The 25,013-nt window shown below is 27.6% G+C and overlaps 5 protein-coding genes across 16 annotated transcripts in view; 4 read left to right on the forward strand and 1 right to left on the reverse strand.

Moving 5' to 3' along the window:
• The window catches only part of LOC123260458 (sodium/potassium-transporting ATPase subunit alpha), a 36,726-nt gene extending 32,280 nt beyond the window's left edge, over positions 1–4,446 (forward strand). For all 8 annotated transcript variants that reach the window (XM_044721577.1, XM_044721569.1, XM_044721562.1 and 5 more), the window contains 3 exons: positions 129–303; positions 375–607; positions 1,635–4,446. In XM_044721577.1, coding sequence (XP_044577512.1) covers positions 129–303; positions 375–607; positions 1,635–1,755 — 529 coding nt within the window. In that variant the 3' untranslated portion in view covers positions 1,756–4,446. The remainder of the gene's footprint in view (positions 1–128; positions 304–374; positions 608–1,634) is intronic.
• Positions 4,447–7,983: 3,537 nt separating this feature from the next.
• LOC123260565 (ribosomal RNA processing protein 36 homolog) lies at positions 7,984–9,655 on the forward strand. Its single transcript, XM_044721729.1, has 3 exons — positions 7,984–8,104; positions 8,450–8,981; positions 9,461–9,655. Exons 1-3 carry the CDS (start codon positions 8,060–8,062, stop codon positions 9,613–9,615), a joined length of 732 nt encoding a protein of 243 aa, XP_044577664.1. The 5' UTR covers positions 7,984–8,059; the 3' UTR covers positions 9,616–9,655.
• Positions 9,656–9,973: 318 nt separating this feature from the next.
• LOC123260509 (drebrin-like protein B) lies at positions 9,974–12,161 on the forward strand. Its single transcript, XM_044721637.1, has 2 exons — positions 9,974–10,305; positions 10,414–12,161. The coding sequence occupies exons 1-2, from the start codon at positions 10,223–10,225 to the stop codon at positions 11,885–11,887; spliced, it is 1,557 nt and encodes a 518-aa protein (XP_044577572.1). The 5' UTR covers positions 9,974–10,222; the 3' UTR covers positions 11,888–12,161.
• A 795-nt stretch (positions 12,162–12,956) lies between these two features.
• LOC123260553 (cleavage and polyadenylation specificity factor subunit 4) lies at positions 12,957–15,030 on the reverse strand. Of its 2 annotated transcripts, none has more exons than XM_044721718.1 (5): positions 14,839–15,030; positions 14,249–14,381; positions 13,967–14,170; positions 13,495–13,684; positions 12,957–13,413 (listed from the first exon to the last, which is right to left on the reverse strand). In XM_044721718.1, the coding sequence occupies exons 2-5, from the start codon at positions 14,346–14,348 to the stop codon at positions 13,053–13,055; spliced, it is 855 nt and encodes a 284-aa protein (XP_044577653.1). In that variant the 5' UTR covers positions 14,349–14,381; positions 14,839–15,030; the 3' UTR covers positions 12,957–13,052. The 2 variants fall into 2 exon arrangements, with proteins under 2 accessions (XP_044577653.1, XP_044577645.1); XM_044721710.1 differs by having other exon boundaries at positions 14,813–15,030.
• Positions 15,031–15,268: 238 nt separating this feature from the next.
• On the forward strand, positions 15,269–23,118 carry LOC123260532 (elongation of very long chain fatty acids protein 6). 4 transcript variants are annotated; one of them, XM_044721673.1, is made up of 3 exons: positions 15,269–15,509; positions 16,979–17,331; positions 19,354–23,118. In XM_044721673.1, exons 2-3 carry the CDS (start codon positions 17,000–17,002, stop codon positions 19,913–19,915), a joined length of 894 nt encoding a protein of 297 aa, XP_044577608.1. In that variant the 5' UTR covers positions 15,269–15,509; positions 16,979–16,999; the 3' UTR covers positions 19,916–23,118. The 4 variants fall into 4 exon arrangements, with proteins under 4 accessions (XP_044577608.1, XP_044577626.1, XP_044577635.1 ...); XM_044721691.1 differs by lacking the exon at positions 15,269–15,509 and adding an exon at positions 16,268–16,475; XM_044721700.1 differs by lacking the exon at positions 15,269–15,509 and adding an exon at positions 16,554–16,675.
• The last annotated feature ends 1,895 nt before the right edge of the window (positions 23,119–25,013 follow it).

Consider the following 25,013-nt stretch of genomic DNA (forward strand, 5'->3'; position numbering starts at 1 on the left):
CTTTAGCGTCGTTGGAATCGCTAGATGCTACTGTAATAAATAACTTTTTTTAGTTATTTTTTTTTCTTTTTTTTTTTTTTTTTTTTAACGCTAATTCATGTAAACTAAGAAGTGTTTTTATCATCCAGGCTTATCTCGATGGCGTACGGACAAATTGGTATGATCCAAGCAGCTGCTGGATTCTTCGTGTACTTTGTTATCATGGCTGAGAACGGTTTCCTTCCACGGGATCTCTTTGGTATCAGAAAGATGTGGGATTCTAAAGCCATCAATGATTTGAAGGACAGTTATGGCCAGGAATGGGTAAATATTATCTAAAAAAATTAATTTATTAATGAGGAAAAATTAAATTAATTTATAATTTTTTATTTCAGACCTACAAAGATCGTAAAGCACTGGAATTTACCTGCCACACCGCTTTCTTCGTGTCAATTGTTATTGTACAGTGGGCTGATTTGATCGTTTGTAAGACACGTAGAAATTCAATTGTTCATCAAGGAATGAGAAACTGGGCCTTGAATTTCGGAATTGTCTTCGAGACAGCCCTCGCAGCTTTCCTAAGTTACACACCTGGAATGGACAAAGGTCTTCGTATGTACCCACTCAAGTAAGTATTCCTTGAAAAGAAAAATCTGTGAAGTTTAATTAATTTTTTAAGGAAAATGAAGTTTGCCGACATTTAAAAATTTTTGAAATTTTTATGATACATTTGAAATTTTTTTTATTGAAAAATTATTACAAAAAAATTAAAAAAAAATTTTATTTATAAAAAAAAAAAAAATGCAATTTTTAATAAATATTTTTCAATTCTAATTTATTAAATGAAAAATAGTCAAAAAATTAAAATATCGGCTAACTTTAGTATTATAATTTTTAGTAATTATTTACAAGTGGGGTCAACTTTATTTTGGGCCATAACTAGGTGAAAAGTTAACATTTTCAAATTTTTTTTTGATTCTGCTTATTTTTACGGCAAATTTATGATAAAAAATGTCGTGAATAAAAAAATAAAGATTTCGATAGCGTTTTTGCCTTCAATAGTTGGAAAAAAATTTTGGCTCTCATGTTTTTGGATAAAATTTCTATTTTATCTTTTTTTGATATATTTTTTTTTGAAAAGTACATAAAAAAACGAAAAATTAAAAAAAAAATAGTTGAATATCACTATTTTCTAAAAAATTTATAAATTTTTTTGAAAATTTGTGATAATCAACTTTTTATTTTTTAAAAATGTTCATTTGTTTAAGGTAAAAGACCCAGTTATTGACACTTGCAATTATTTTAATTAAAAAAAAAAAAAAAAAAAAAAAAAAAACAAAAAAAAACAAATAAACTCTGATAAATTAATAAACGTAATTTTTGAATTATAAATTTTAAGATAATTGGTTTTTTGAAAACATTTTATTTTTTTAATTAGAATAAAATTGCAAGTATCAGACAACTAGGCCAGTGTCAATAACTGGGTCTTTTACCTTAAGTATTTTTTCAAAAAAAAATATAATAATAAAGCCAAATATAAATTTGGTTCAAAAAAATAAAAATTAAAATGGTTGACCCCACTAGTAAATATTCACCTAATTTTTTAATAATTTTATTGGAATTTGAGTACTAATTATAAAAATAAAAATTACTAGATTCGTGTGGTGGTTACCAGCAATTCCATTCATGTTGGCCATCTTCATCTACGATGAAACGAGACGATTCTACCTCCGCCGGAACCCAGGTGGATGGTTGGAGCAAGAAACTTACTATTAAACGGTCATGTACAGCGAGACGCATACCCACGCGGAAACACGTAATAATAATAAAAAAAGGAAAAGTAATAATAAAAAAGGAAATAACGGAAGATCTAAAATCACTCTCATACATACAACACATGTTATTATAACACAGGGCGTGCTACTATATCGATTCGTACTGTCGCGATGGAGGCTGGAGATGTGCTTCGTTTGCTAAATCACATGGCTCTAGGATCACTCGCAACTCTAACGAGACCGGATAAGTGGTACGAACAGTATAATTATAAAAACGCCATCAACATCAACATCAACATCAACATCTTCATTAAAAACAGCTATAACTATAATTACAACAACAACAAACAACATATTAAACACTTGGAAGAATCCAACGAGCCGAGTATGGACGGTTCGTCGAATTCGTCTACCCGGCACGCTCCGACGACTAGTTACTTACACGTGATAGGAATCTCTAGTAGCCGTATTTAAATCAGAGGATGTGCGCCGTCGAGATCTTGAGATTGTTCACAGTTGAGCCATAGAAAAATATTTAAAATAAAAAAAAATCTATTGAATATAATAATAATAATAATAAAATAAAATAAAAAAGCACTGGTGGATTTAATTACACAATAATAACTACAGAACGTGGAAATGAGTCACTGCCCTTAATTCGAAATTGTCGAATGAGTTCCGACATTGAGTAATAATAAATCTTTATTATTGATGGGCAATGCTGGGGATTAAGTTAATGAAGCGTGCATCCAGCCGGAAAGATACTGATGATATAAACGACCAATAGATATATCTATATAAATATATGTATATGTAAAAAAACAGTGTGAGTATATATGATGAGCTTTCACGTGATCAAGAAACAAAGTCGGGTTTGACGGGCCTAAAAAGTTATTAAAAAAAAAAAAAAAAACAAATTGTAGATCGTAGAATGAGTTTTAAAGAATTAATTGAACAATAATGGATAAGCGGGGTAAGCTGACCGTGATATATGTTATAATTTAAAAAATAAAAATTATTAAATAAATATATAATTGAAACATGCATCGAAACTGACAGTGTTTTAACTTATGGTGACATTAATCGTCAGTCTCGTGGGCATGCTTCGATTTAATTTACTTATTCAAAATTCAATCAAGTATACAACGTTAAATTTGATCAATATGAGAAAAAAAATATTAATTTTTAAAAATAATAAATAATATATTTATTATTATTATTATGATTATTATTACTATTATTAAAAATAAAATGCGGTCACCGCAAATGAAGAGATATATAATTATTAATTATTGATTATTATTATTATTATTATTATTATTAATTATTATATCTAGATGTCTTGTGATATCAGGGGAATCTATAGACCTGTTAATTAGCGATTTATTATTTTCAAAAATCATAAATAAATAATAATAATAATGTACCTTAGAATTGGCATGCTTTAATATTTAAAAGTAAAATGTAAAAGAAAAATTACACAAGGATGAATAGACAATTAAAATGATATAATTGCTAAAGTGAAAGATAATAACTATTAAAAGTTTGCAGGATATTTATAAATGTCAAATTCTCTTTATATTAAGCTCTATTGATTAATTAATTAATTATTTATGAGTATGAAATAAATAAATAAATAAAATAAAAAATTATAACAAACAGTACCTAGATCGGCACGCCCTATAGAAAATTGATTTTTAAAAAATTATTTTAAAAGAAAGAGGATCCAGCTAAGTACAGATTTATGGTATTGAGCGTCATCAGATAAAAGTATACACATAACACCACTATTCAGATCGCGTCACGTTATTATTCAATAAAACTTAAGTGAAAATGGTATCAAAAGATCACTTTTGTTAAAGAACGAAGAGATAAGAGGGTCGTCAAAAAAAAACAAACTAAACAGCGATTTTAAAAATAATTTAAAAAAACCACAATAGCATTAAAAAAAAAAAAAAAAAACGAATCCATCGATGCGCGTGCTCGTAGATAAGCCATCAGTATAATTAGAAATTGTAATAAAATAAATAATAATGACAACAACCATTCACTTATAAGTTTATGAAGTAGTAAAGTGAGATAAGGATAGTTTCTTCATCAGTCTGGGCTTCATAATACCCATGAGAAACGGCAAACAGAGTTTTCAGTGTGAGCTAGAGTTAGGACACGGCAAAGGTGAATTATTTAAAAATTTAATAAAAACAATAAATAGTACACGCGAAGACGTAGATGTAGGATATTACAGTAACAAAAGTAAAGGGAAAATACTAATTAAAAAAAAAAAAAAAATTAAAAAAAAAATAACATTATAAATTTATTAAAATTAAAAACTAGCAGGTGAATGGAAGTAATGCATTCTCATGTAGGTTACAAAAAATAATGAAATAATAACCAAGTAAATATATAAATATATAAATAAATATAAAGCATTATTAATTCTTCTAGGTTTATTTTTGTTTTGATAGTTATATAAAATGCAAAGCGAGAAAGCTCGCTTTTAAAATAAATTATTACCCCGGTACGCCGAACGCCCTGTTATCAGCCGACGGCATGTCTTATCAAAAGAAAAATAAAAACTATATAAATGTATAAATAATAAAGTTAATGAAATAAAAGATATTAATTGCGAGCCCTTTACACAAAGTGACTTAAATACCTGCTACGCGCGACCCTCTCGCTCAAATAATAAAAACAAATATAAAGTTTGAGGTTTTTAAAATAAAATAAAGTTTATTAAAAAAAGATACCTATTTATCATCAATATGAATAATAACGATTATTTTATTTGACGCGACTGCTGCTGTATTATCAGAGTTTAAATTAAACGGTGAGAAGCGCTCCGGCAGTTCGGTCCCGAATAAATGCCCAAAGTGTTCATAATTGAGAGCCATAAGTACACTATCATTATTCAACACAATCATATGTATACTTTATGTTATTACACACATACACACTTACACTTACACACAATCATTGTATTATTTAAATATAATATTCACAAAAAATCATTACACATTAAGAGCACAATCAACACTGATAAATTCCGTAATGTATTTAGAGTATTGAACGCGTTTTAATAATTACTCTCGTCCAATCGCTTTCGGTGGCTGTTTTTTTTTTATTTCTTCTTTTTTTCCGCTTACCGCTCAATAATTAAAAAACAAAACTTTAATTATTAATGAAACGTTAATTAGCGCTAGGAATGACGCAGACTTTTCGACATCTCCATATATTATTGTCGTTAAAAATTTGTCTTGAGGGCTGCGTGAATTTCCCGCCGCGTAATTACGGGCTATAATTTTTTTTTTTAATTTATTAATTAATTTGTATTGATTAATAATTCCTGTGTAATGTTTGAGAGAAGAAAAAAAACGGTGGCCAGAAAGTTAGACCGTGGTTTTAATTAACGGGGATGAGATTTATTGAAGAATTGTTCTTGTTGATGCGTGGGGTATGTTAGTAATCAACAATTAAAAATCATACGTGCTGTTATAACTTGAATTGATAATTAATAATTGTAATATTATTTATTATTTATTATTTATTATTTATTATTGATTATTGATTATACGGCACGGGTGAAAAGACTCACTGTACGATTTATTAATCGATAAATAATCGTGAGAATGTGATTAATAAATTTAACGATTTAATAAAATAAAATAAATTGATGAATAATAAATATTAATGATGTTGAAACGGTGGTCAACAGGGTGTTCCGTGCCGGGGGGACGTAGAAGTCCATTGAAAATTGATTAAAAAAAAAAGATTAAAAAAATCTAAAAAAAAAATAAATAAAAATAAAATGCTTTGCCGTCGTGCGCCGCCTCACTTTAGGTTAATAATTTAAATATTAACGATAATATAATAAATAATTATTATAATACAATATATGTTATTACAATAAGATATTACTAGATGTAATTATTATATATGAATTAGTCTAGATCGTGTTGTTGAAGAAAAAGTATGTATAAGATAACTAAAAAAATTACAAAAAGAAATGGAATGAGCAAGATATAAAATAGAACAAAAAAAATTATTATTATTATAATAATGAAGTATAAACAAATTCACAATATAAAGGAATAAGATTCGGTCTAAGACCAATAATCCGAAGCGGAATGAGTGGATACGAATCACTGTTCATTTTTAGAATTTATAAAAATTTTATAGTATTATTTATCATTGATATTTTGTCATTTTAATTCGTCTTGTATTTAAATTTGTCTCTTTTAGTGTTTATATAAACAAAAAAACAAAAACAAATTTTTTTAACGCTGTTTTACATCTTTTTTTTTTTTGAATAAATTATGTCACTATTGTGAGAACATACTAAGAGTGTGAGCGAATAATAATTAATTATGTATAATTGTGAATTTGCACGAATCTAGTGTGCTTGTGAAGAATTTTTTGTTAAATTTTAAATATGTTCTTATTTTTGTTTTTTTTTTTTTTTTTTTTTTTTTTTTTATAAATATATAAATATATATTATTGCATAATTGAAGGGATGAGAAGAAAAGTATAAATGAGTAAATTTAAAATTTAATGTCAGTTGTATATTTTTTGTTTTTGAAAAAAAAAATTATACTCTTTGAAAAAGCCATATAAAAACGTTGTTTAAAATCACTTATACTCTTTTCTTTCCCGAAATCCCTTTAATTATCAATAAAAGAGATTTTAACAAGAAGATTATTAACAAGTATTAATTAATAATAATTAAATTAAATAGTAAATATAAATATTTTAATGGATATGTCATTTGCATCAACTCAGTCCGCTAAGTGATTAAATTATTGAATGATTAATATGATAAAAAAAGAAAAAAATTGAAAAAAAAAATGAATAATAAATAAATTGAATAATGTTTTATTAATAATGTAAATATTTTAAATAAATAGGCGACGGACATAAAATCTATGCGTGATTGGGGACCCAGTGAGTCGGTTCTTGATCCAATCGATAAATCGACTCTTGTATTATTATTACGATGGGTCCTTTGCTCTTTTTGCATTTTTTGTTTTGCTTTACACGTGTATGTACATCATTATACTTACACATTACACATAATATGACAATGAACGTTAACATTAGTATTAAAAAAAGCCAACATCACCTAACGAGCTTTATTAATTGGCCAATAAAATGCCCAACAATCGCTCGGCGTGCCCACTATTAATTAGTTAATTATTATTAACGTTTAACACTAATCAAAAATAAGTTATAATAATTACAACAAGTATATATGTATTACCGAAATTAATAACGTGAGATAGAGAAATAAAACTCGTACACATGCATATACAAAGAAGAAATACACGCGATGATATTGAAATAAAATAAAAATAACAAACACACATATGCTCACCGCTCTACTCTATATCTGTAATACCTTTTTCTGATTGACAATTCCTTTCGTATGATTAATTAATAAGTTTTGTTTTCACTCATGAAATATATTAAGGAGATAAAAAATGAATAAAAAATAATAAAAAAAAATAATAAAAAAAAAAACGAGACATTGTCCAACCCAAGTGTCACTTTTGATGTTAAATAAAAAAATACATAATTAATAAAAAGTTGTGATTCCTGTTGTACTAAATTTGACCTTATTTTCATTAAATTGTAACTCTGCTTTCATTTATTTATTTCATTTTCTTTTTTATTTAACATTATCGAGCGTCATATTTATTTAAAAATGATATTTTTATTATTATTTTTAATTATTTGTATGTGCGATATAATATTTTTTCTATTATATTTATTAGATTAATATATAATAATAATGATAATATTAACAAAAAATAATAATACTATTACCAAATCCATTTCTTTTTACAATATTATAAATATAAGGTTTAAAATATTTGCTAATTTTAATTTATGAATTTAAATAAATAAGTATTCAATTATTGATAGATAAAAATAATACAGTATTTTATTTATTGTTTAGTTTTTTTATTATTTTTAATACCCCAGTTCCTTATTATTAATATATACTTCACACATTGAAGAAATGCACTTTTTTAATTTATTTTTTTTATTATTTAGTTTAAGATAATTTCAATTAAATAAATAAATTTAATTTAAAAAATTATAAATAATAAGATCTACAAATATTAAGAACAAATTCCGTTTCATTTTTTTTGACATTTAGTTTTTTAATTTTTGCCGCTATAGCGCCATCTTTATTCACGTGACATTTATTATTTTTTTTTCGAGTACACAGTATCCATGTGTATTTATTATTGACATATTAAAGTTAATAAATAAGTAATTTAATAAAATAAAAATAAAAACAAATATGTCTTCAGATATAGAAGAAACTCCTTTTTTAGAAGATGAAGAAGTAAGTTTTTTTTTTTATAATATTCTTATGTTTATTTAAAAATAAATAATTCACTAGAGTTAACCTTTAAAAAATTTTTTATAAATATATAATAATACTAAAGTTAGCCGACGTTTTTAATTTTTTTTCAATAATTAAATTAAAAAAGAAATATTTTTTAAAAATTTCACTTAGAGTTTTTCAAGTTTTTTACAAATGAAATTTTTTTTTTATTTTTTTTTGTATTAATTTTTTCAATAAAAAAAAATTATAAAAATTTTTAGATGTCGGTTAACTTAATTTTCATAAATATATAATAATGTTATTATTATTATTATTATATTTATTAAAATAAATTTATTTCAGGCGCAATTAATCAAAGAAGTTTCGCGAATGAACCCAGAAGAATTGCGAAAGTTAAAAAATGAATTAGGAACTAAAATTTTCAATAAAGTAATTCAAAAAAAGAACTCTACAAAGCCTAGTGGTAAGTATCATGTTCCTCAACCTAGAGCTCGGAATGACGACGATCGACCTGTCGAAGTATCAGCTAAGAGAAAAGTACCACCGCTAATGAATGTGATACCAGTGAAGAAACCCATCGCAAGAGATCCTAGATTCGATAAACTCTGCGGAGAATTTAATGAAAGAGCGTTTAAAAAATCCTACAGCTTTGTCAGTCAGCTGAAGGAGAATGACATCACAGCACTGAAGAAAGAGTTGAAAGTTTCCAAAGATCCTGAAGAAATAAAAAAAATTAAATTTTTAATTCAGCGGTTAGAGAATCAGCTGAGAGAAGAACGTAAAGTTCAGAAACGTAAGGAAGCAGAAGAGGCTGAGAAAAAACAAATTGCTGAAGCTATTAAGAGAGGAGAGCAACCTGTTTTCAGAAAAAAATGTAAGTAACCATATCTATAATTAATTAATTAAATATTTATTATGAAGCTGAAGTTAGCTAACTGTCAATTTTTCGAATTTTCACAACAAATAAATTACTATTAAAAAAAAAGGCAACAATAAATTTTTTTATGACATTAAAGTTAGCTGTCACTTTACAATTTTTTAATTTTATTTAATTAAAAAATTCGTTCCAAAAAATTATTTTTTAAAATTGCATTTTTAATTTTTTAAAATTTCTACATGTCAATTTTTTTTATAATTTTTTTTACCATAATTTATTTGTTATAAAATTCTTAAAATTATTAAATATATGCAAAATTAATTTTCATAATTTTTTTGACATCTACCAGTGGAATTTTTTAAAAAATTATTATTTTAATAATTTATTTGTTTAAAAAAATCCTAAAAATCATCAGATGTCTACTGACTTCAGTATTATTATTTATTTTTGTTAATTTTTTTTTATTTAATTTTCAGCTGAGAAGAAAATTATTGATCTGGTTTCACAATACGAAGAGTTGAAGAGTTCTGGTAAATTACAGAAACATATAGAAAGGTTGAAAAAGAAACGACTTAGTAAAGATAGAAAGAAAGGATTAAGTCATGATGATAATGGAGATAATGATGAATAAATGTAAATCTTATAATAAAAAGTAATATTACTTATAAAAAGATTGTAAATTTTATATTGCTAAGTATTGGAAAAATTTTTTTTTTATTATAATAAATCAGAGAATATAATTTATTATTTGTAAAATAAAAAATTTAGACTATTTATTTTATATAACATAAAACTTATTTTGCTCTATTATTTTAGCTGAAATAAAAGCGAAAGTACTTTAGTCATTTTTAATCACAAGATAACAGCAGGAAATACACACATATATAATAACAAAATTTTTCTAACATAAGTACTTTATTGAACGTTTAAAAAACTGCGCGGACTATAAAAAAAAGGACAAGAGCACATGAGAAGTCACGTGGTGCCATCGGTTGGTTATTCTCAGAATACGTGAACCGTTGTCCGTAGAGTAGTTTATCTGATACATTTAAACTCCAAGGACGAAATTTTTGCTCCGTTAGTGACTTACTGATGTCAGTATAAAGTATATACTAGTTGAAAAACGCCTATTTCACCTAAATTGCTAGATTATAAAACCAACGTACCAGCAATGTCTTTTTGATTTTTGATACTCATCATTTTGATGTACAATACTTAATAAACTAAAGCGGAACAAAATGTCTGTAAATTTAACTAAAAATAACGATTCTTTAGTGGCTGCCTGGAAGAGTGTCGTCGATGACAAGTCATCAACCAACTGGTAATATTCTATATTCAATAATATTTAATTTCTGGAACCAGAATTTAATGAATTTAATGAACCAGTTCACTAATACTTATCTTAATTTTATTCTAAATTTATATATAGGGCGGTGTTTGGATACGAAGGAGGATCAAATAATTTAAAAGTAGTTGGAACAGGAGACCAAGGGCTCCAGCAAATGATCGATGAATTAAACAGCGGAGAAATTCAGTACGCATTTTGCCGTGTCATTGACACTAAAACCAGTTTGCCAAAATGTCTGTTGATAAATTGGCAAGGAGAAGGTGCGCCGATAGTGAGAAAGGGAACGTGTGCCAACCACATTAGAGACATCGAAAGACTGCTGAAAGGTGCTCATATAACTTTAAACGCCAGGTCAGAAGATGACGTCGAGATAGACTTCATCATGGAGCAGCTGGCCAAAGCAACTGGCTCGACTTACAAGTTCCGTGAACCTCGAGGTAAAGACGTCGGTAATTCTGGACCTGTTGGTACCACTTACAAGCGCGTTATTCCGGAGCAAGAGATCAACGCCACAGAGCGAGATGAGTTCTGGCAGAAAGAAGAAATGGAAGAGAAAGCTCGTGTTGCTGAAGAGAAACGTCGCTTGGACAAAGAACGTCAGCAGTTGGAGCTAGAAACACGATCTCGGGAAGAACAGCAGAGCAAACTGCGAGAACAGGCTGCTGCTAAACTGCCGATCAACCAACGAACTCAAATAAAGTCTGAACAACGCACTCAGGAGATAAAGAATTTAAGGAACCAACAGCTAGCTACTGCCGTTCAGCAAAACGGTTCAGATTCTGATGAAGAACACAAATCTCGCAGTGAAGAGTTGCGCCGGCTGAGAAGTAATGAGACCCAGCAATTGATTGCTCAGCGTACTATCAACGCGCGTGCGGTTTTTGAGCAAAATTCAGCTGCTGGACAGATGAAAGCTGCTTTTGGGCATCAGTCAACTCCAAATTCCAAGTCCGTCGTTAAAGAACCGGTTAAGATTATCAAGAAAGTTGTTGATATTCCTAAAGAGAAGGAAGTAGAGCCGGTATCAACTCCACCAGCACCAGCACCAGCACCAGCGCCAGCACCAGCACCGGTTCCAGCTCAAACTCCAGCACCAGTGCCTTCGGAACCAGCACTGCCAAAAGTAGAAGCTGTTAAAGAAGTTCTAAATGTTGAACCTAGTCCGCCTGAGACTAAAGACATTCTTAATCAAGTAGATCAGCACCAGCAGCAGCAGCAGCAGCAGTTGCATGAAGATACCCACGCTTATATAATGAAGGATGTTGAACTGGAAAGTAATCAGCCCCTTGAAGCCATCGAAGCAGAACTTTTCAACCAATTAAACGCTGAGAGCGAGTCTTACTTATTCTTTGATCCTAACAATGAAGGCATGAAAGCACGTGCCTTGTACGACTACCAAGCGGCCGATGACACTGAAATTACTTTTGATCCTGGTGATATTATAACCCACATTGATGCTATCGACGAGGGATGGTGGCAGGGACTCGGTCCTGATGGCACTTACGGTCTCTTTCCTGCTAATTATGTTGAGGTCATTGACTACGCTAATACTTGATAGACTTAAATTGATTATTGTTACGTTAATTCATTCTAATTCCATGGATTTGTAATCGATGATTTATTAATTAATCATTTTAATATTGATATATATATCTTAAGCAATGACTTGGTAGGTATTTACAAAAATCTCCCGGATTTTATTAGAAATTTAAAAAACAGCAAATTTATTTTTCAGTATTGTAAATTATTTTTTGGTTTTCGATTATTATTTTTTGTTAGTGCAATAATGGAATTGGTAATACAGTCGTCCGTAAATATATATCATTTATATTAATTTTTTTATAAAGATTTAAATAATTATCAATTTTATTTTTTGCCTTAACAAATGTGTACTTATATTTTAAGTAATTTAAAAATTGACTGAAGAAAAATTGAAAATTGCACGTTTGAATTGAATTTAAACAAATAATTGTCATATCGGTTGAAAATATTATGTAATAATAATAATAATAATAATTAATAATAATGAATCCTGGAAAAAATTTTTAAGTTATGAAAAATTCATATTATTTCTTTAAAATTATTATAAAATAAAAATAATAATAATTTTTTTTTGTAACAAAAAATGAAACTATCATTCTGGGGTCGCTTGTTTTTTAGGAAAATTGTGGGTTATTATTATTATTATTATTATTTAATAATAATTTTAATAAAATAATATGAATTTTTCATAATTTAAAAATTTTTTCCGGTCTATTTTTTCTGATTACCAATAATAATAATTAAAATTAAATTACCGACAGTGAGTAGCTTCATATTTGCAATTATTGTTGTAATAATACTTCCAAAATAATCTAATTGCACGTTTATATTAAAAAAAAAATAAAATAAAATAACAATAGTTCTAGTCCAAGTCAATGAGATTTATTAAAAAATTTGTCACAAATATTACTCCGTAATTATTGCATTTACAAAAAAAATGATGAGTAATAGTTATAAAAAAAACATGACACAGATCTCAAAGATGTAATTACAGTATACATTGTCATTTATTCGGTAAAATAATAAACTATAAAAGCAATGACATAATCGGTGGAGATTTAAAATAAAGAGAAAAAAAATAATTCGTGGTAAAGAATTTTTTTATTCAGTATTTGTTGAAAAAAAATAAAATATTAGTGTTAAATTTACAGCTTGTTTTAATTATCCAAATGTGATATTTATCTTCTGTAGCCGGCGTTTTCATTGGGAGGTCCTCCAGCGGTATTCGCATGACTGAGGAAAGCCAGATGTCCTTTAGGGCATTTATTTGCATAATGACCTTTGGTTCCACACTTGTAGCAAGTAACTTCTTCCAGAGGCTTTTGAGGTCCACGTGGAGGAGGTCCATTGTGCATATTCATAAAATGCGCTGGAGGCCCACCTTCCTCTTGCCTCATCTGCGTATCTCTAACTTCTTGCGGCATTTTGTTACAATAAATGGCTTTGTGGCCACTTTCACCGCAGAAGTGACAAGTGATCATGACTTTTTTGCCTTCTTTTGGCGCCAAGTCTTGCAGAGCCGGTAATTCAAATCTTGGGCTGTATTAAATTATTAATTAGTGATTTATAATCTTTTTAATATCACTAAATTAATTTTGTAAGAAAATTTAATATACTTACTGCATAAATTTACAAGTAGATCCTTCTGGACAGAAACCAGCCAAATATGCCATGCATAAAACTCTTCTGACATGTCGATGACGACATTGAGGACCATGTCTACAAAAACCTCGATCATACCAAGGACAGTCACGTACTTTTGTCTCAGGATCAATGTGTAAAAACGGACATTCCTTATTGTGACAAGCGTCTATGTTTAAAATTAAATTTATTAATTAAAATATAAATTTATGAATATTAATTTAGCAGATATTTAATAATTTTCAAAATTTTTTTAACAGATAAATAATCGCAAAAAAAATTAAGTAGAAATTTTAAAAAATAAAAAATGCAATTTTTTAAAAATAATTTTTTGGAACAAATTTTTTTGTTAAATAAAATAAAAAAATTATCAACTGACTCCTAACTTTAATGTCATTATAAATTCACTTAGACCTGTCATACCATCTATAAAAAAAAATCAATTACTTACTGAATCTTGAATAAAAATAACACTCAGGCATTTTTGACATGTCATATTCGTGAAGAAATTCGCACTGGTCACCCTTTTTACACAACCCTCTGAGCCAATGCTTGCACACAATAGTCCTGTCACCCCTTACGTGTCTGAAAGGACACGATGGACCCTTGGTACAAGTACCCCGAGGATAAAATTGACATACCGCTGCGATGGATTCTAAAAATAAGCAATTAAATAAGTTTATTAATAAAAATTTCAATAATTCAAAACTTATCAGCAAACAAACAAACTTACTGTCCATGCCGGCAAACGGCAACGGTAAAGCTCCATACTGCTCATCCAAGGCAATTTCGATGTCGAATTTTATATTTCCAACGTCCGTCAATACTTCCATTGTTGCTTAGAGTAATTTAATTGATAACTGAGACTGAAATAATAAATGGCATTTACATTCAGTGTATAAAAATAAATTTATCAGAAATCTAAGAATTTTTCATAACATTAAAGTTAGCAGTGATTTAAATGTATTTTTAAAAAATTGCATTTTTTATTTTTTGAAATTTTTACATGTCAATTTTTTTTTATAATTTTTTTTTTGCCATAATTTATTTGCTATAAAATTCTTAAAATTATTAAATATCTGCCAAATTAATTTTCATTAATTTTTCTTGTTGAAAAATTTATAACAAAAAAAAAAATTTTGTTTTAAACTTCGCTTGTAGAAAATTTGAAAAAAAAAATAGGAGCAATTTTTTTAGTTCTAATTTAATTAATGAAAAAATTACTAAAAATTTTTAAACGTCTGCTAATTTTTTCGATATCAAATCAAGTATTGATAGGTTAACTTCTCAGTTTTACCTTTATTGTTTACTTTATCTACTCACTATTTTTTTGGAGTTACTTCAAGCACAAGCGCTTGTCAATATTCTATTGGAGCGCAATATTTTCATGTGAAAATATAGATTTACTACAAACAATAACACAAATACAACAATTACTTTTTAATTGAATAATATTTTTTTGATTAGGGTTGTTGACGTTCACCGGGGCATGTACTATTATTTCCCTGTAAGTATTTAAATATACATATTCCATTTTCACACTAATCGCCGGTGGCGTCAAGGCACATTTTGGTGTTTTAAGAATTTTCTACCGCCATCTACTGGCAAAAGTATAAATTGCCACAACAAAAATGTCACTCGTCGGAAAGATCATTTTCACTGTTATTAATCAGCTCCAAAAGTGAGCGCTGTAGATAAAAATATAAAAATTGCATTCGACTGATACCGCCGCGGCGGTAGACGGTTTGTCATTATTGTATACACATACGAACATACTTATTGCGAGGCAACAATGTAGTAGTCAGACATGAATACACATATATATTTATGCTTATAAAAGGCAGGTGCCGAAGTTGGTGACGGTAGTCTCCAGTGTCCAGTAGTCTTTCGCATACTGTTCATTCGCAAAGTTGTCCGTAGATTATTGTGGTGGTTACGCGTGTCGGAGGAATTGTTGGGGGCTTAATTGTCAATTAAAACTTCGCTGGTGTCAGGTAAATATTCGCCTGAAAAAATCCTTACGTTTTTCCAAGTATATTTAACATTATCACCTGTAATTAATTTAATAACATAATTAATTAAAAAAAAATATTTTACAGTCATGACACAACATTACATTATAACTATTTGTTGTAATACATTAATTCCAAGTCACACATGTACATTATCACGTTAAAATTAACAATTATCTGTATATTATATATATATATCAGGGTGTGACTTGATCAAGATTCGCTTACAAGGAGTTCGTCGTGTGTACTCAGTAAATATTACAACATACAAGTATTTATATTAAAAAAAAAGAAGAGAAAAAAAAATTAACGCCAGCTCACCTCGCCCGTAACCGTTAGAAAAAAAAAACAGTTCCGTTATCATCATCGTGATGAATAAATTCATCATAATATTTTTATTATTAACAGATAACTTTATCACTATTCATTATTATTTCTAATATAATTTTTAGTTAAGTGATTTCAGTTAATTGTCAATAAAAAAAACAGCTCGCCGGCTGTTTAATCGCCGTGTGTTTTAATTGCATACAAGACGATTATTGCACTGCTGCAAAACGTGCTGGTTTATGTAAAACATATGTAGTTATTATAGCTTATACATACAAAATTGTATATACATACAAAAGATAGATTTGCGCATACAAGAAAGATAGAGAAGACATTTTCGCGCCGATACGACCACCCTATACTGCTGCAAGCTGGTTCATCATAATATACTCCATACATATAATAATGCATTATTCCATAACTAAATTGAAAAACCGGCTAATATTTTATCAGTTATTTTTTATGTTAAAAAGTTATTTACTTAAAAATTTACAGCGTTAAATTATAAATAAAATATCGGTGATTTAGTTAAAAGTGTTAAGACAGTAGACTTAAGTCATTATAGCAACGGGAATTTGGTGGTAAAATTTATTTGCTACTAGGAGATCGTCTACCACACGGGTATGTCGACCATGCGCTCTCGTTTTTGCTTTTTAACAAATCCTAATATATCTATATATACCTAAATGTTCTTTGCCGTCACATTTTAGTCAGTCCAGTCAGTAAAAGTGCTTCTGCTAGAATATCGCTAAGAAATTTCTTTAAATAGTCTAACTATAATTGTTCGAGATCCTCCTCACCAACACCAACTAAATTACACTGTAATTTTATTCATAGGTATTCAAACTTAGAAAAAAAAAATAACTCCTACTAAATCGATCAAAAAAAATACATTTTATCTATTATCTGCATCTACAATTATTGTTACATAGTTCGCTGTAATTTTTTGCTTATCTGTTATCACTCATTTATTATTTTTTCAAAGCTTACATACTTAAATAACATCAATTATTAGTGAAAGATTTTTTTTTTTTAACGAAGTAATTTCGGCTTTGTTGAAAAAATTTACTATGAGTAAGTCTTATTGATTATTTAGACTAATGATTAAATAATTGTTTTTTCAGATAAAAAAAAAATAACTCAAGATGTTGCAACTATCACCAGCGTACATGGAGCGGTTCCAGCCAAATTATTCTTATGTATTTGAATTTGAGAGAAAATTTGAGCATGAAAATACACGTGACTGGATGACAGATCATTGGAAGAATTCAGTTTACTTTGGTGCTATTTACTTGGTAGCAATATTTGCCGGGCGTCAATGGATGGCTAATAGACCTAAGTATGACCTAAGAGGATTACTGACTGTGTGGAATATTGCTTTGGCGATATTTTCAATAATGGGTGTTGTTAGGACTGTACCAGAGTTCTATCATGTGCTAAAAAACTACGGATTCTATCACAGTGTCTGTGTACCCAGGTACAGATTTATTATAATTTTATTCACACTTAATTTAAATTAAAGACTTAATGAATCCATGAACATGTTAACGTAGTTTTCCATAATATTTGTACGCACTTGCTAATTTTTTTTTTATTCATTTAAATATTTTGCATAGCTGATAATGATAACATACAATGACATCCATTAGTTTTGTTTGTTAAATATATGTCACGGTTATTTTTATATACATATTTGTATATTATTCTGATTACAAAGTAAGTGTTATTTTTTTAATTAAATGAGCTTTGACAAGAAATCATAATAAGTTATAAAATAAGACCTACTAGGAAACTGATAACAATCACTACAAAAGTGATTACTGTGATTAAAAATTCATTAATAATACGATAAGGATAGATAATGATAAAAATAAACTCTTGTATTAGTATTTTCTGTCTAATTATTCTTTTTGTCAAAAATATTAAATCAAGTAGCAATAAAAATATTCAAATATATAAAATGCCTTCGGCAAGTTTCGAAATAATGATAGTTATTGTTTTCTAATAAAAAAAAAATATTTCTTCTGAACTTTTAGCTCGTCAATTATAAAAACTAATATAAGCTTGCAGTAAAAAAAAAAAAAAAAAAACTTTACTTTTATATCTTAAATCGACGAACTTTTGTGTCGAATTATTCTTATTGTCAAAAATATTAAATCAAGTAGCAATAAAAATATTCAAATATATAAAATGCCTTCGGCAAGTTTCGAAATAATGATAGTTATTGTTTTCTAATAAAAAAAATATTTCTTCTGAACTTTTAGCTCGTCAATTATAAAAATAATAGTTTAAAAAAACTAAAAACACGCTTTTTATAGAAAACCAAACTAAAAAATAGAAAATAAATTTAAATTAAGAATAGTGTTAAAAATTTCAATAAATATAAATTAATAATAGTGTAAATAAAAAAAATGTATTTTATTTTAAAAAAAGCGTGAGGTGCATGGTGTCAATAGTTATAAATATTTTATTGACAGATATGAGTAGAGTGATTATCATTTTGATAATATCTTAAAAAGCACCCACGCTTTTTTTAAAATAAAATACATTGTTTTTAATTACACTATTATTAATTTATATTTATTGAAATTTTAACACTATTCTTAATTTAAATTTATTTTCTATTTTTTAGTTTGGTTTTCTATAAAAAGCGTGTTTTTAGTTTTTTTAAACTATTATTTATTTTTTACTTTTTAGTTTGGTTTATTTATAAAAGCGTGATTTTTTAGTTTTTTTAAACTATTATTTGTTGATTATCAAAAATATTCAGGCGCGCAAATTACCCACGGAGAGTTACATACTGACATACTGACATACTGACATACAAGTGAAGCTAATAAAAAATAATTATTTATAAATATTATAAATACGGGGAATCAGAGTTCGATTTCGGAGAGCGAGCCTGAGAAACGGCTACCAGAACCAAGGAAGGCCACAGGCGCGCAGATTACCCACGGAGAGTTACTGACATACTGACAAACTGACATACAAGTGAAGCTAATATAAAGCGTGTAAAAACTAATCTAAGCTTGCGGTAAAAAAAAAAATAAAAATAAACTTTGCTTTTATATTTTAATACAACAGATAATTAAACAGAGATGAGTTAGAAAGCTGAGAGTCAAAGAATCCTTTAGGTAAAAAGTAAAAGTTTGAATGTCACTAAAAAAAATAAACAGAGATATACCCATTATATGTTTGTCCGGTAATAGTCTAAGCTCTGTTTTTATAGCCGTCATAAAAATGTAAAGAAGATGAGTATCTACACTCATGTTTACTTTGACATTGAGTTAATCGGTTATTTAATTAATGACTTGAAACTTTCATTGATCTATTTAAAATTGAATTTTCGATCAGTTAGCAGTACAATTAAAAAGATAACAATTGTCATTGCTTACTGATAATGAACTATACTACTTGAGCATGAATATCAATCAGTTCACACGCATTCCGGGTCATTAGGACATACCTTAACTTGCATATTTGCTGACAATTGTTTCAGTTTCATGTTCAACCGAGTGTCTGGTTTCTGGGTATGGATGTTTGTGCTGTCAAAATTACCGGAGCTGGGTGACACTCTGTTCATCGTGTTAAGAAAACAGCGGTTGATATTTCTTCACTGGTACCACCATATGACTGTGTTGATGTACGCGTGGTTCTCGTACGCGGAGTACTCAGCCCCAGCACGCTGGTTCGTCGTCGTGAATTACACTATCCATGCAATGATGTATACATACTACGCATTGAAAGCAATGCGGTACTCGCCGCCTACGTGGATTGCGATGATGATAACGACACTGCAAATAGCGCAAATGATTGTCGGATTTGCCATAACTATTTGGGTTTACCAAATGTATGTCTCACATGGTCAGCGTGAATGTCATATTACCATGACAAATATCCGCATCAGTGCTCTAATATACATCAGCTACTTGGTACTATTCGCAAAATTCTTCCGAGAGGCCTATATGACTAAAAGAAGTACTTCTACGGATAAAAGTATCCACAAAAAATCCCAGGACAGTAAAGAGTACAATCTCAATGGCAAGCTCAAGAGTAATTAAATTCTTATTATTGTTATTACTCTAATAAGAGACAGTTTATTATTAAAAGTTTTATTCAGCACATCTAGAACCTTAAGTCTTAGGACTAAGCAGGCGCCTCGATTGACAAAGCTAACGTCAGCGAATTATTTAAAACTAGTTTGTATTTTATTTTTATTTTTAAAAAAATGGAACGCACTTATAGCTACTTTTGAGAGAAAAAAAAAAAAATTATGCACTGGAACATCTCGGCAGTGATATGATAAATATATTAAATGATCCAGGGCTTTGCTCAATGTCGCAGCACAAATAAAATCAATGATCGTTAAAAAAAAAGTGACAAAAGATTGATTATGATAACGATAAATAAATATTAACAAGTGTCAACTGTGAAAAGCGTATAAATGTTGATAGGAAAAACGTTATTATGAATTATTATTATTATTATTATTAATTGTCTGTAGTATGTAAAGAGATATATGTAAGTAATGTGGGCACTGAGAGACAGGTATTTAAAATGTTATCGTTTACTGAAAACCGGTCTCTGGTTTATCCGTTCTCTTTCTCGCTTAAAATCCTCGTGTCCGTATGTTTAACATCAACAACGGATTATCTTTCTCTATTGAGAGAGTCATCGACTGCTTATATTTTCCCTTCGTGTCACGGACTAAACATTTCTTTATTTTATACAGTTTAACCTACTTCCATGTGCTCGTGAGTGACCTCAACAAGTCTGAGAATAATAACAAAAAAAAATTACTGAAAAAATATTTGATTAATTTTTCTGTACCTTTAACATTATAAATATTTATAAATTGTGATTTGACAGTCCAATTGAAATTAATATTTGCATTTATTATTGAGTTCATGATATTCAATCAGATGTCGTATTTTCCGCATAACTACTTATTGATATAATAATAATAATTAATCATTGTCAAATGGTAATTCTATTGCTCTTTGATAGATTTATAATTCAATTATGTCATCACCAGACAGTTTTTCTACTTCGATAAAAAGATACCTAGATTAAAGACAGTTCAATAACACTATTATTTATATTACTCGATTTTATTTTCATTTTTTCTGGTAATATTAAATATATAATAATGATATGAAAACACGTCTTACACATAATCTATTCCATAACTTATTTTATTATGTTAAGTAGAGATTATAACAAAATGTTTTTATTATCTATTTGACGATTATTCCTTCTGTTTACCAATACGATGACTCATTTGGCTTCCATCAACTGTATTCCAAGATATTATGTGTATAAAGTTACACACATAGTGTTAAAGTGTCTGAAAAAAATAAAAAAAAAAAGCTTATGTCGGTAGCACAATTTTTTTTTTATCTCTATTATTCTTTATACTTATATTATACTGTATAAATTAAATCGTGGTCTTCAATTTTGTGTGTAACATTAATTATTATAAAACTATCGATCCAAAAGCGTACATATAATTTATTGATAGTAATTGAATTTTTAATGAATCGCTAATAACGTACAAAAGCACGGATTTAAACACGAGGATAAAAAATAAATTTTATTATTTATGAGAAAGAGAACGGACGGGTTTTCCCTGCCAGGGAAAATTTATTTTTTAATAATCGCACCATTGAAAATAATTTTGTTGGATTTAATTTAATTACTTAAGATATTTTGAGATCTGTTTGTGTTTTTTATATACATATATTATTTATAAATAGTACAGGTATAAATTTGTAATGCAAATTTTTGTAAAATTATTCTTTTAATTAATTGATGTGTAAAATTTTATTTTTAAAGCAATAGTCGAGGGGAAGGTAATTGTAAATTGTGTAGGCTGAAAGTTCAAAAACTAACGGAGCCTTGAAATATACGATTAATATTTTAAACGATTGTAATAATAATGATAACTAATATTAATAATAATAATAGTCATGATTTTTATGATAATTATTATTATTAATTCTGAATTTGGTCATTGTGCTATTAGCTTATAAAATAATATGATGACCGCCCAAGTCAAGCGTTTCGAGCATTATTATATGTTTGTGAGTCATTTTAAATAAATATTAATGTGTATGTAAGTAATGTGTATGCGTAATTTTAAAGTGTATGTAAATGTATATGAATGAATAGAAGAAAAAAAAAAACAAGAAATAAAAAAGAGTGAGCAAGATAAAAATGCTCGTACGCAACTATTATTTTAAGTAATCATTTTTTAACGCTGTCAATACTGCAATTAATTTATATAAGGGTAATTCAGTTAACGGGGTACATTTTGAAAAATTAGAATAGTTGAGGGCTTAGTACGGTCAGTAACTTACAATTAGAAGTAACATGTTTGAAAATTTAATTTCCCAGAATTGTTGAAAATAAATAATTAATTATCTAATTAATAATAAAATTTAGAAGCTGATGTGAGACGAGAGATAAAAGGGAGCTTACTTAAAATACTTAACGTTAAATGTTTGTAATTTTTGCGCAAATGTTAAAATATGATGTACTGCTTATTGTTGTTCTCTTGTAGACCATGAATAATGTTTTAGATTGCGTGATTGAATAGAAAGAGACCTAATTAAATTTGTAAAAGTATTACATCTAAAGCGCGCAGGACGCGCCGCAAAAACTAATCGATATGCACTTGTGTTCGCAAAATTAAAAATTTATTTTCTAATTGTATAAGTATTTTGTGCTTAAGATTGTTATAATTATTATTTTTATTTTTTTTATTTATTTATTATTGCTTTAAAATCTCCGTCTCAAGTAAAATAATTCGACAGCTCAGAGTTACTAGGGCTTTATTTTTTTATTTAAAATAAAACTATCCTTTGTGATTGAATCTCAAATCTCGAGTACTAAATTATTGATGTTAATACAGCCCAGTAGTTGCGTAATATTTCTCGATATTGATATTGAAATTGATATTATATAACTGGTAATTTCTTTATGCGAAATACCTGAATCAACATGTTAGGGTAAAAAATAATAAATATTGTCTCTGTAAAGACGTGTCAATTTTATCTCTTAATTATGACCATACGCATCTGGAATGTGTCTAAAAATTTTTGTAATTTAAATTAAAAGATAAAAAACAACAAAATGTACGAAAATACTAATTGCTAGTACGATAAAATTTCGAGCTTTAATATACTATCAGAAACATCACAATTCGAAAGGTTATTTGCACTCTTGTATTATGTTAATGCGAAAAATAAATAGGCAAACGTTATACAATGATCTAGTTAATAGCCAATAATATTAGATATTAAATTGAATTAAATTAAATTAATTTAAATAATAATAAAATAATATTTTTATTTATATTCTAAATGTACTTTGTGCTGTACATAGATTTGCTATCATTTCCTGATGTACATCATTATTATTTTTATTCAGTAATAAGATTTGATGCACGTCAATAATAATCATTACCTTTTTCTTTTATATTTAATCAGAATTTTTTTTTTTCAATATTCAAACAATAAATAATTTTTTATCTTTAAATCATTCGTGTGCTTGCTTATAAAATTATGACAGCAAGTGTCGTGTATTAGCTTTTGGCTGAATAGATATGTTTATTTGTTTTTAATAACTTCATTAAAATTCAACGATTTGTTTAAAAAATTGCCGGTTTTAAATTGTCCTTCTATTATGTAGGAATAATAAAATAAATTTTACAATATGGTCACCGACTTTTGTTTAAAACTAAAATCTTTGTTTAAAGTCCAAGGTCTCCATGGTCAGCCAGATGTTTTCCTCTTTTTATATAAATCTGATAATTTTCAGCACACGAATATCGCTATCGAGATAATTAACACTGGAAATTTTTTAATTTATTCATTTTTTTTTTTAACTTTTTACTTCTCAAGTTTACTTTTATTCTTAATAATTGTCCAACGAATTAACATTTTAGCAAGTGAACAGTAAATATTAAAAATAATACAATCAAAATTTAATATTTAAACATCTGCGTCCTCGGAATATTTAAAAATTTTTTTATTTTCTAGAAAATTATCTTTAATTTAATAAAAATAAAGCATTTTTTTTTTTTTAAATCATAAAATTATTTTTCTCAGCTGGATTTTATATGCATGAAAATATTCACTCAGTTATTACTTTACTGATATGATAAGTAACTAGAAATTATATAAATCATTTGATATAATTGTATAAAAAAATACCATTCAGTATAATTAGAAAGCTATTGAATCTCGTAAGACACAAGATCTCTCTCAAATGTTTATGTAATAGTGTAATTATTTTCATGTGTACGGAATTTAACATTGCCTCATGTTTAACAGCTTACAAAAAAAAAAAGATTTTTAATTATCTTTCGTAGTATCTTATAAACATTTCTACAAAAAATATATTTTTTAATTTATATTATTAAGAGAATAAGAAAAATTTTGTATCCAGGATAGTCATATGATAAAATCGGTTTTTTTAGTGTCATTGTAAAGTTCTTGACTTGAATTTGTGCCTTTTCAAGATTTCATATCATTCTCACCGATAGTCAATTTATTATGATAGGTATTAAGGCTTCATTCGAAAATTCTCTGCCTCTCGATACATAATTAAGAAATGACCTTCTATCTTGAGAACTATTGACATTTTTAAAAATATAAGCTCATCCCGATGTTATACTCATCAAGACCTTTCATTTGAGTACCCACATCAATTTTTCATATATTTTATATATGAATATATGAAAAATATATCAAAATGCATGTGGGTACTCAAATGAAAGCTCTTGATGAGAGTAACATCAGGATGAGCTTATATCTTAAAAAACGTCAATAGTTAAGAAAGTACAGTGTAATTTAACAAAAGTCATTATATAATAAAGCAAAATTTTATTTATTTATAAATCACAAGTCACAGCAGTCACATAGTGACTGCAAGATTGCTAGTAATTATTTATGCTCTAAACTTTAAATTAAATTTCTTTACCTGAATAAAAAAAAACAAAATTTAGTCTTATCTTCGCAAATTTTACTTAAAATAAATTATTATGTATACTAGTAAAAATTTTTACTGTCACGTGAATAAATTATTCACATATAATAATTGAGTTTCCATTGACCCAAGCACAACTTATATTTACTGTTTCAAAAGATTAGATCA

The sequence above is a fragment of the Cotesia glomerata genome, linkage group LG1 (assembly GCF_020080835.1).
Source record: "Cotesia glomerata isolate CgM1 linkage group LG1, MPM_Cglom_v2.3, whole genome shotgun sequence".
Classification (NCBI taxonomy): domain Eukaryota; kingdom Metazoa; phylum Arthropoda; class Insecta; order Hymenoptera; family Braconidae; genus Cotesia; species Cotesia glomerata.